At 42.9% G+C, this 12,415-nt stretch overlaps 1 protein-coding gene across 1 annotated transcript in view; it reads right to left on the bottom strand.

The window, feature by feature from the left end:
* Window positions 1–12,415, bottom strand: part of LOC125435598 (V-type proton ATPase subunit S1-like) — a 54,347-nt gene that overhangs the window by 20,890 nt on the left and 21,042 nt on the right. The window contains exons 6-7 of the mRNA XM_048501819.1: window positions 8,664–8,749; window positions 248–489 (exon numbers count right to left, since the gene is read on the bottom strand). Coding sequence (XP_048357776.1) covers window positions 248–489; window positions 8,664–8,749 — 328 coding nt within the window. The remainder of the gene's footprint in view (window positions 1–247; window positions 490–8,663; window positions 8,750–12,415) is intronic.

Consider the following 12,415-nt stretch of genomic DNA (forward strand, 5'->3'; position numbering starts at 1 on the left):
ACTAAAGCCATCCTTTTAAAGAACCAGAGAACTACACATAAACAGGATATCCTTCTGCCTTCAGCCAAGAGGGGAAAGTACTCTGTGGATGCTGAAAATCTCACCACTCTTTTTCTTTCTTTCCTAATCAGTGACATGCCCAGCCTTACAAGAAAGAAGGAATAACACTATTGATGACAACTATCACCTTGCTCAGCAATGAACTACTTGTTAAAGACTGCTAGTATTGAGAAAGTACCCTACTTACGTGGCATTGGTGGGCAGACATTCAGATGAACTGGTATCCACATTGGAAGACCCAAATGTTAGATTGGATAGATCAACAAGATCACCTTTTTTGGTTATGAGGCTGAAATTAGTGGCATAAAAAAGGATGCATGGTTGAGTCCCATTGAGTGCATACACTGGAGCATAGAGACGGTTATCTTGCATTTCAGCTGACATCAGTTGTCGTCTACTGTGCCCAGCTATGTTAAACTGCACTGGTACCTAGAAAAACAGGATAATAACATCTGAAATTACTTTGACAAAACTTTGAAGGATAATGCAGATATTGATTTAGTGACGACAATTTAAACATCATGTAGATGTAGACCTCCTTAAAGCTTGATTTTAATCTGTAGCAAAAAAAATACTTATAGTTTTTCATGTTGTCCAGCAAATCTTAGAAGAGCTTTGAGAATGTGCTTGTAATTGCTGATCACATTGTTGGGAGACACTATAGCAACTATACCTCTCCTTGTTTCTCTTAAAAATAGTGAGGGGTGATGCACACCCCACTTGACTCAGAATTTGGCTCTGATGAATGATTTGTTGGTAAACCAGCAAATACCTCAGGCTATCCCAAGTTCAACTGGTTATCATACTCTGAACCCCATGACACTCAAAATGTCATTAGGAGTATCACATGCACTAGCATAACGAGGGGGCATGAGGGGGCTAGAGACCCTGGTGCCACTTCTAGGAGGCTGCACTGATGCACCTCCCCTCACAACTGTGCCCCAGCCTGTTTGCGAGTGGGGTACAGTTAAACACTGACCAACAGAGCTGGCCCCATTCCCAAACTCCATGTGGAACTTGGAAGGTGGCCAGCCGGGCTGCCCATGCTTCCAACTTCCATGTGGAGTTTGAGTGCCGGGCCAGGCACCACACCCCAATCTCCACATGCAGTTCAGAGAGGTCCATTTGCTGCTGGCCTCAGCAAGGCTGGAGTTGGAGCTTGGGGATGGAGCCAAATGTATGAAACTACAGCCAGTCAGCCTTTGGGGCTCAGTTTTCTGCTGGCCTCAACAACGCTTGGGGCCAGTTTCAAACTGCAGGCTTTCAGCAAACGGGCTGCTCTGAACTCAACATGGAGGTTGGGGTGGGCAGCTTGCCCTGCACTCGAACTCTGCATGGAGCTTGAAGGCAGGGCCAGTCAGGTTGGCCCTGCTGGCCAGCTGCACTCTACAGGGCACAGCTCAGGGGCCCAGAACTCCTGATCACAAATTCCTAAAGTCCCACCTTAACTCCAATTAACCTTCTATAGTGGAAGAACAAGGTTCCCTACTGCATGCATTGCATGGTCTCCAGTAGGTGAGGGATGGGAAGCATCTCTGACAGAGATGCTTGGTGCAGGCAGCACTAAGATTCCAAGAGGTGGGAAGCACTCAGGAAAGAAAAGGGCCAATCATCTCATTAGCCAGATGATCATAATTGATGGGAAGCCCTTCAGAGCCAAAGTCCTTCACAACTTCCAAAATGCAGAACTACAGCTAAACAAAGCTAATTATCTTCTACACCAGAAGTTGCTAATCTACCTAGGACATCCCATAGATGAACATGGTGTTAAAGAAAATAGAAGCAATTCTAGAAATGGATCCTCCCAACAATACTATCAAATGCTCTTTGGACAGGGTCCACTACTTGGGCAGATTTTTGCCAAACTTGGCAGAGGTTCTATCTAGGCCCTTTGAATGACTTGCTAAAGTCTGATGGAGCTTGACACTGGGATTCAAAGCAAATAAAGGGCCTTTCCCCACTTAATTTAAGCCCTGCGCTACTCTCCTCAAGTAGTGCGGGGTCCCCAGGCACTCCCCACGACAGGGGCGGCGACAGCGCAGAGGCGCCTGTAGATGGCGCCTTTAGATGACTCTGCACAGAGCGCAGGGTCGTGGGGACGCCTGGGCGCGCGCCAGGGATGCCGCGTGCTGAGAGCAGTGTGCGGCATAGGGGGGATCATGGAGAGTGGGGAAACGCCCAAAGATATTTGCAAAAGTGAAGCAACTTTTAACTAATGCATCTGCACTAGCATACTATGATGCGAGTTAGCCTACTGTTGTCTGTATTGATGTAAGTACCTATGGTCTCAGTGAAGTACTTCTTCAAGAGCATGAGGGTGAAAAGAAACCAGCTGCATTTTGTTCCAGAACTCTCACTTGACACAGAAACTTGACATGCTCAGAGTGAGAAAAAGTGTTTAGCAGTAGTTTGGACTTGTGAACAGTTTTCCAAATACCTCTTTGGTTTGTCTTTGTCCGGGGCTGGAGCCAGAGCCCCTCCCCAGTCCTGACAGGACCCCCACCTGCAGCTGAAGACCTGCCACAGGGAGAGAAGCTGGTGCCACCCACAGCCAGCGTGGGGCAGTCAAGGTAGAGACCAGAATCAAAATAACTTCAATAAATAGATGGCTCAAGCTCTTCTCAATCCACATGGTCTGTTCCCTGCAATACTGCAGGATAATTTCCAATCAAGTTGGCATAGTGCAGTTTTAAGAACTGTTCAACAAATAGGACTTTCCCTGAATAACCTTTTACATCTGGGGCTAGAGAAAGCTAGGGAAATTGCCAGATAAATAGTTTATGATGTAGAGAGACAATCTGATTTAAGGCTTACTCCGGAATATCTGGCTCCTGAATCCCTTAGATTCCAGGTGAAACCAGCCCCTTATCTATTTTTCCTAGAGAATAAAAATCATAGGAGGATGTTTTCATTGGCTTGTAGTAACACCCTGCCATCTGCTGTCTTAGGGAGCAGATTCAAGAAAATCCCCTATGAACAGGAGGCTCTGTGGTTGCTCACTGGAAGAAGGGCATTTGGTGAACACAAGTTGCTTAAGTGACCTCTATATGATAAGCTTAGAGAGGAAATCTTGGGGCCTAACTTGACTGAATGGGCTGGTAAAGATAATAAATGGAAATTGAACTATTTGCTGTTGGGCAAGGACCAAAGAATTTACAGTAATGTAGCTCAGTTTTGTTTTTTACCACTTTGTAAAAATTTGGAATTTGGCCTTTTATGAATTATTGTATTATTAATTGTTAACGGTAAATAAACATTCATTCACAGCCAGCGCCGTGGTGGGCAGGCGAATGCCGCCATGACATCGGGGCACCCATTGAAGGGAGGAGGGGCCGGTGAGGCTCCCTGAGTCCATCAGCAGCTTCCCAAGGCTGCCACAAGGCTGGGGGCAGGGGCAGGGCCAGCCAGCTGCATGGGAGCTTCTCCAGCCGTCCAGCCTGGGCCCAGGTTGGCGCTGGAGGTTGGCACTGGGTTGGCCATGCCCTGGGCTGAGGGAAAGAGCCCGATGGCCCACCAACAGCCGCACAGGGAGGGGGCAGGACAGAAAAGGTGGAGCCTAGCATGTGAGTGGGCAGGGCTCGCCCGAGGGGGAAGGCAACTGAAGCGTATTGGGTGGAGAAACTGGGGAAAGCCAGGAGGAAGAGGAAAGGGGTAGGGTGGTTGTGAGCGGAGAGGGAGAGCTGGAGGGAAATGAGAGAGAACAAGAAGGAGAGAGACAAAAGAAGGAGAGGAAAGGCTGAGAGCGAGAGCCAGGGAAGGAGGAAAGGCTGGCCTGGTAGACTGGTTGAGGAGGAGGGCACAGCTGTGTTAGCCCCATGCCTAAGCATACTGTGGGTGAAAAGGCTGCTTAGCATTAGCCACCCCCAGGACAGCAAGGTCCAGGATGGGTCCACCAATGCCCGAGAAAAGGAAGGAGGGATGTCAGAGGGCCCCACCGACAGGGCCAGGGTGGGGTTTCACCGCAGTCTTCCTTTCAAATCTTCACTAACCACAAACTCTAATACCACTGATAAACTGCAAAGATTTGGATAAAGCTCCAACAAGATGTCAAAGACTTTCTATGTTAGATGGAATATAATCTTTAAACGAAATACCGTCAGATAAAACTCTAGTCATTGCTGATTTACTGTCATGTTATCCACTGAAGGGTATCAATTCTATCACTCTTATGGAAGAAATTGAGTGCTATGAAGCCACTTGGCAAGACTTAAAGCCAATTTCAAAGTCTCTTCTTCATCAGTTACAAGCCATCACTGCTTCTGATACAGAGTCGCAGAAAGTCATGAACTATTTGTCCAAAGGATGGTCAAAATACGCATGCTCTCTACCAAATAAAGTTAGTGCTTATTTTGCAGAGCGTGGATGTCTTACTATATCCCATGGATTTGTTTTCCATGGTGAACATATTGTTATACTTACTGAGAAAAAGTAGTACATGTTACACCAACTCCACACTGGACATCAGAGCACTACTAAATGCAGAAAACAGGCACTACTTTCAATGTGGGGGCCACCAACTGGCCAAAACCTTACATATTTCATACAAAACTGTGAATTTTGTCAGAGACACAAACCTTTCCAAAGGAAAGAATCTTTGTTGCCTACTCCTTTACCTTTCAGGCTCTGGGAAAGGGTTGGTGCATATGTTTGTACATTGCAAGGCTGGAATTATTTGATTCATATTATTTATTTTTCTAGGTTTATAGAAATTGACTCCATGACAGACATGTCTACTCCCACAATCATCACTTGTCTGAAAAATATATTTGCTAGATGGGGTTATACAAATGTGCTGAAGACTGACAACATACCTCAGTTCACAGGAAGAGAACTGGGGGAGTTTACAGACAGAGACATACCAGTTTGAACATGTCACAGTCAGTCTGCACTTTCCACAGTCAAACAGGGAAGCAGAGATAGCTGTGCAAACTGCAAAGTAAAAATTTTAAAGCAAAAAGATTCATTCCTAACTTTATTGGCCTACTGTGCTACTCCAATAACTGCTACAGGATACAATCAGTGGTGGGATTCAAATAATTTAACAACTGGTTCCAGTGGTGGGATTCAAATAATTCAACAACTGGTTGTTTACAAGCACCATTTTAACAACCGGTTCTGCCAAAGTGGTGTGAACCTGCTGAATCCCACCACTGGATACAATCCTGAGCAACTAATAAAGTGTCTTCAAATCCAAACACCATTTCTTATCTTATGGACACCCTTGTACTCTTACTGGCCAAATCTGAAGACTATTCACGCTGATAAGAAAGCCAAAGCAGGATGCAAAAGACATAATGACCAACATCATGGAGTTTACACATTGCCCTCACTCCCAATAGGATCACAAGAGTAAAATTGGATGACAACAAAGAATAGTCCAACCCTGAAATAATTATGGAGCAAAGCCAAATGACACGATCATACTTCATTAAGACCAACACCGGAACTACTTGTAGGCATAGAAAACACCTCCAATTCGTTCCAGAACCAGTACCTTTAGAATCAAAGACTGCAGAAGCAAAAACTCTAGAACCAGATTCTCAAACTAGAATGGAATCTCCTACACCAGATCCAGCTCAGCCTGCAGTAATGGCCACTTCCTCTCCTTTGGCAACCACAGAGATAGTAACTTCAAAAGGCAGAGTGACTAGAAAACCTGCACACTCTGGAGACTAATATTGATAAAGACTGGTACACATAACTAATAATAGCAACTTCTCACAAGAAGGAATAATTCCCAGGTGCTATTGGGGTGCATGATAGTCTACTCATCAGCTCGTGTCAAGAGAATAATCTATATATATAGTAATTATTTATATTGTTATTCAGATAACTCTGTAATTTATTATATATTCAAAAGGGGAAACGATATGATGATAAGCCTTTAAGAGTTTGATTTGATGGGCGGAGTTAAGAGAACTGGGAAAAGCAGTTAGAGCTGAGACCCAAAAGATTTGAGACTGAGAGCTTTTGAGTATCTGCTCATTGTTCTAATTGTTCCTGTTATTAACTGTTAATAAACTTGTTTAAACCTCCACAGTCACCCTGCCATCCATCCATCATGACACAGAGAGGGTGAATAGCTGTTCGAGCTGTATTAATTCAGACAAGAAATGAGAATTCACATAACTGACTGTTCTTCATACAAGAAAATTCTCCTGCTGGTCTCAAGAAGATAGATTCTGACCTAGTAACCTCTCTGACATGCCAGCTTTCCATGAGCAAGGAATTTTGAATGGAGGATCATTAACTAATGTGAACTCCCAAAACTGTCTGATGTGATACCGCTCAAAGATTAGCTTTTTACCCTAAATTCTATTCTGTTCTTCAATGGGACTTGACTGCAAGTAAAATTTGCTAGATTGAGCTTAGCACAATTTAGCAGGATAATGTTTCATTATGATAACGGAATTTTAATCTCTCTTTTGCTTCCAAAGTGTAATTATTTTATTTCACACTGAGAAAAGGTTATAAAGACTAAATTATACTGTGTTGAATCAATTGACTGTATGTTAAGGAATGCTGGAGGTGAGTATATTGTCTAGTGAGAATCTTAATATTTATAACAGAAAAGAAGCATATGTGGGAAGAAATGATGGCTGAACACTTGGGTATACTTTGGAGCTTGAAGGAATGAACCAAAGAATATATTTCTAAGCTTCCAAAAACATCCATAGCAATGCTACAATTACTTCAACAGGTATCCCGCAGTAAAATACAGTAATTCATTTCAGTTACTTATTAAATCATACAATGTAGAAAAGGAATAAGCTGTCAGATATTCCACAAGAAACTGGGTTGAAAGGTGAGGGTAGGGGACAACAATACCTTTGGCCATTGCATTTAAGCACACAATAAAACATTTAAATCTTTTCACAGGCTGGAGTTAGGGTGATCTTGGATGAGCTAAAAAGACCCATATAAGCAATTGAATCTCCTACACCAGATCCAGCTCAGCTCAGTTCTAGATAAGGAAATAAGCTGATTTCAATTTAGCATTTCTAGCTAAAAGGAATGAATGACAAAATAGTATCTTAGAAACCAAAAGCCACATGGATTTTATGGCAAATGTAAATAATCTGGAAACTAAAATCCTGTCCAATTCTGCTTATACACCTCTCCTGGAAAACTCACCTTTTCCACCCACACCCCCCATCTCACACTTTCATCATATGGCTATTTGCTCAGGAAACCAGCCTGCCCCTCGAATGGAGGGGAGGGGGACCACTCCAAGTGCCCTCAAGCTTCTAAAAGCCTTCTTTCTAGTCAGTTGTCCATGGATAGCCTGAGCAGTCCCACTGTGGGGAAGGTTAGGCAAAAAGAGGGTGACTGATGAAAGGCCAGCTATCTGTAGTGTTATGCTCATGCTGTGACACTAGAGATAGTCCATCCACCTTCAGTCAGGTATTTAATCTTTTAAGATCTTGAAGTAGGAGCTGAACGGCAAAGAATGATGACTAGTGACTTTCAGTAAAATATTCAAGTCCAGTAGCCCCTTAAAGTCCAATACGATTGACCAAGGATGAGTCCCCCCAAAATAGTGATTGTCCTTGGGAAATATGCACTGATGGCAAGCATGAAACCTGATTGTGAAAAGGGGTTTTTATTTGGTTCTGATGTTGATTCCTACCCATCCCACATATAATTCCTGGGCATTATAGAGCAAAATAGCAAAAATCACAGGAGGAACCAAATTTCTCTAAAATATATGCAGAAGATCATAAGTTTACAGATGGTCATAGGTTTACAGAGACTTGCCCATGAGATATTAGTTGAAAAGTGAACAGACACAGAACCTGTTCATTATTTCAACAGAGTTATATTTTCTTAAACCTCATACAATGTACAATTTCTTAAAAATAACCATACAACTTCAAAATTTCTGAAAGAATGATAGTACAGCTTGTCTAGTAAACTTCTCAGGGGAGAAAACTCATTGATAGAAGAGCAGCCTTAAAAATTAGGCAGACTGGGGAAATGAAAGTTGCCATTACATTAAAGTTGTTTAGAGTGACTTTAGTCCAGTCTTTGTTCTGAGAGCAAGGAAGTTACCAAAAAGCCAGGGTTGCCAGCTTTGGGTAGGGAAATACCTGGAGATTTTGTGTGGGGAGTCTAAGAAGGGCAGGATGTGGGGAGGGGGTCTTTAATGGTATGATGCCACAGAGTCCATCTTTGAAAGTAGCTATTTTTTCCACTTTGAAACCTGAATTCCAGGAGATCTCCAGATACAACCTGGAAGTTGACAATCCTACCAAAAACTAACTGTGGGGGGAAAATCCCTCCTCATCTTATTTTTGTTCCCTTCTAATTCCTGTTTCAAGAGAGGTGTTAGGGCTGTTCTTCCTTCTGCAACATCACAATCAAGTAATCTTCATGGTAGAATAGCAGTGCTTGATTTAAGTCTTCCCCTTTGTTGGAGGTAATGGTACTGAGGCTTTAATCTTCACACAACAAAATTTACTCCCCTTCTTTCTTAGACCTTAAGTACTGGCTGCCACCCATCTTCCTCTTGTCAGGTAGGATAATATACAGCAAAAACTCTCCACTAGGTAAGCTGTCACATGTCAAATATTTGATGCTGGTAGATACTAGAAAGCACTTACCTTTGATGGTTGCCTTGCAGTGTAAATCATCAAAGAATGAACTCTTTGTTGTTGCATAGCCTTGGTAATCCTTCCAATTATTTTGTCTGTAAACAGAAATGCATTACAATAACTTGCCAAAGTCAAGTTCAAAAGAGCTGTGGTATCTTGGAGGATAACACATGCAAAGCCGTGAAGAAGGGTCCTTGCAGATTAATATTTAAATTATTCATAGAGTCTCACAATCTACATGACAATTTACAGAAAAACAGAATAAGACATTTGTGTTGCCCTAAAGAGCTTAGTGCTTCTATTAGGTGATGCAAATAACGCTTCAGAAGAGGTTTAGGGACTATTGAAGGTGATATAAAAACACATTAAAGAATTCTGTTGAGGAAAGTTTCAATGGATAAAGTAAGAAAAAGAAGATTAACCTCTGGTTCAGTTAAAGTGAGGATTAATTGTGATGATGTGGGCATCCAGTGAAGTCATTAAATGGTTTATTTATGTATGGTCAAGTCCTGGAGTTTTAAATAGTGTATGGTCAAATCCTGGAGCAGGAAAAAAAACTTCAAATCATAACCCAGGCAAATGAAGTGGTGGTGGTGGTGGTGGGTGGTGGTGGGATTACATTCCAAATCCCAGACCCTCCTGAGGGCCTTGGGAGCTGAACAAGATGTAGCTGCATAGTAGCAGAAACAGCCACCTAACTTGTTCTAATCAAGCATCTTAAGTGTGTTCTAATGAATGAGAAGAGATCCAAGGACTCTGCCTGGAGGCCAGGGGTGATTCTTAGCTGTTCTCTAATGGCTGCTTCATTTTCAGGCTGTTAAACTGAAACACCTTTTTGTTTACAAAGAAGAGTAAATGTTACCCACTGTGCCAGAAGGGAACAACTCCTGCACAATACACAGGAATTTCTCTTCCTATATAGAGTTGTACCCTGGCAACACAGTGTGGGAATCACTTGTGGATTGCAACTGTCCTTCTTTTGCAGCAATATGCTGGTTCATATGCAAAAGAACAGATGGACATAAATCTGACATTAAAAACCACAGCACTAAAAAAAAAACCAGATTGCTGAACTTGAGTTCATTCACCAGTTCAAAATAATGGACCCCCCCCCCCCCTCATCCGGGACTGAACAAAGACATAGGATTCCAATTTCACAACAGATGCTAATATTTTGCCCCCAGAGATTGCTCTGCTGTAGGTCAAGATTATTACAATATGCATTGTTCCTTTGCATCTGTTACAAGCATTTTTATAAGACCACACTACCACCACCACCACCTCCCAACTGGGATGAAAAGACTCAGATCTCCATTCCTACTCCTCTCTGACAAAGGGAGCTTTGAATCTTGAAAACTTACATTGTGAAACTGCTGTTGGTCTCTAGGATGTTACTGGATTATTGTTCTACTACAGACCCTAATCCTACCTCAGTCAGACTGGGAAAAAACACAGATTCCCTGTTTTATAGGCAAATAAAGGCAAAACACATTTTCAATAGTTGAATCAACAAAGCCCTCTCCACGTGGCAGTTATACCTGGTAAAATCACTATGGAAAGACTTCTGTTGTGAGATGTGCTTGACTCATCAGATTGGAAATATTGTCTGTTATTTTTTTGTCTGTCCTTTTTCTTGACTCTATTTACCCTCCCTCCATTTTCTCTCTAAATCAGGCTCCCAGGTATCAAAATAATGACATCAACTATGCCGCCCTGAGCCCTATGGGGATGGGTGGGGTATAAATCTAAAAATGAATGAATGAATGAATGAATGAATGAATGAATGAACTAATGTACATGTCACAGTGGGTATCTCTCACCACCTTCATTATCCATAGGCAGGAATGCTCGTTAATTTGTTTGTAATTCATTTCTTCCAATCACCTCTCTGGTCAGCTTTATTAAACATAACCTTTGGGGGTGAGCATATTCAACTGTCCCAGCACACCTCACTCAAGTAAATATACAATTGAAATAGCTTAAGGAACTGAGGCTATTCCCCCCTCCACTTTTGTTTGGTCTTAGAGATTATCACATTAGAGGCTTTTCAAAGTTCAACCACAAAATATTAGAATTTAATTAAACTCCTTAGGGGAATTCCCCTCTCTGACACCTTCTCTCTCACTCAGCCAGCTCCATCAGTTCTATACACACATTTCAGGTGATGAACCAAGGTTGATTATGCACTAGGTATCTGGTGTGCAATGGGGCAAATGTCCATCGCAACAGGATTTCTTGCACAGAAGTATTTCCTTGAGCCCCACTTTCATTTTCCTTGCTCTCTGCAGCAAGTGAGACCACTTCCAGCACAACTTTTAATTTGCTTCACTGCCAGAGTGGGCAGATTTGCCAGTAAGGACAGCTTTGCCTTGGACATGATCATGGCCAGCCTATCCTGCTCCACTCTTCCCACTCCCTTGCACTGCCATTCATGCCTTCTACCTCTCCTGCCCTTCCATGTTGCCGGCTCTTTTTTGCTTCTCTAAATGCTCATATTGAGATATCAATATAATATCTCACCCAAGGGACCCTACCTCAGTCAGTCTGAAAACCCCCCACAGATTCCCTGTTTTATAGGCAATTAAAGGTAAAATTAGAGCCTGGTTTAGAGAAAGAAAATGGGTGGAGAGTAAATAGAGTCAAGAAAAAGGGATATATAACATATATAATATCGCAATATAATAATAAAAGAGAGGGCTTTTTCAAGGATCAGTACAAGCAGGGTCTCTTTTTGACTCCACCCCACCTCTCCTGCTCTACTTCTGCTTTCTCTAATAACTGGGAGGGCTTTTAAAAACTTTATTTCAAACACACTGTTATTTTTAAAGAAGCCTTTCTTTTTCCTTGTGGCAACAGGAGGAGAATATTAGGTCTAGACATGGTTCCCTTCTTCAACAGTGTGTGGTCCAGGGAATTGCTTTCCTCTTTCATTTAGGGGGAGGGGATTATTTTTGGGAAAGGCTACAATATTAATATAATTATTGAACTGAATTAACAGAAATATATACATAACAGTAATTTAAAAGTTTTACAAATCCAGTCAAGTCTTGGCTCTACTGGTTGTAATGAGATCTATGCATTTTAAGGCTGAGTTGATGGGTGGAGTTGAGCAAACCAGGAGAAGAAGAAGCCCAGGAGAGTTCACTGTGGAAAAACTGCACTACAGGAGTGAGTACCTCTTCGTGTGTAAACAGAGAAATGCAAGAAGACCCCACTACAAGTCCACTGCGCAGTGAAAAGCCCTAAGGTAAGCGTTCCATGTATAATAGATTTAGGTCTGTTTTTAGAACCTGACCTAGGAATTCTTTATTTCCTATAAATGTATTTCTCTCTTTGACTCAGGGGCGTACTGGCCAGGAGGTCATATGTCCTCGGGTGGCACCTATTTAGTCATGTAGGGGGCAGAAAATCACCCCACGCCCCTCTTCCTTTTCCACACACTCCAGGGCCGTCAGAGGGGAGCTGCTGCGAGCCTGCTGTGGACTGGGAGGACACCCCTTCTCTTTCCCCCACCACTCCAGGGGGCTGGGGGCTGGGGGCTGGCTGTATGCCCCTCCTCCTTCCCCCCCACCACTCCAGGCCCATCAGAGCTGCCATGGGCCTGCTGGGGAGCTTCAGCACACAAACACACAACACTGTGTCTGGACTCCCTCTCACCCAACTGGGAGAAGCCTGGCTGAGCCCCCTCCCACCCCGCTTCTGTAGGGTGTGTGTGTGTGTGTGTGTGTGTGTGTGTGTGTGTGTGTGTGTGTGTGTGTGTG

Source organism: Sphaerodactylus townsendi, linkage group LG06 (assembly GCF_021028975.2).
Source record: "Sphaerodactylus townsendi isolate TG3544 linkage group LG06, MPM_Stown_v2.3, whole genome shotgun sequence".
NCBI lineage: Eukaryota > Metazoa > Chordata > Lepidosauria > Squamata > Sphaerodactylidae > Sphaerodactylus > Sphaerodactylus townsendi.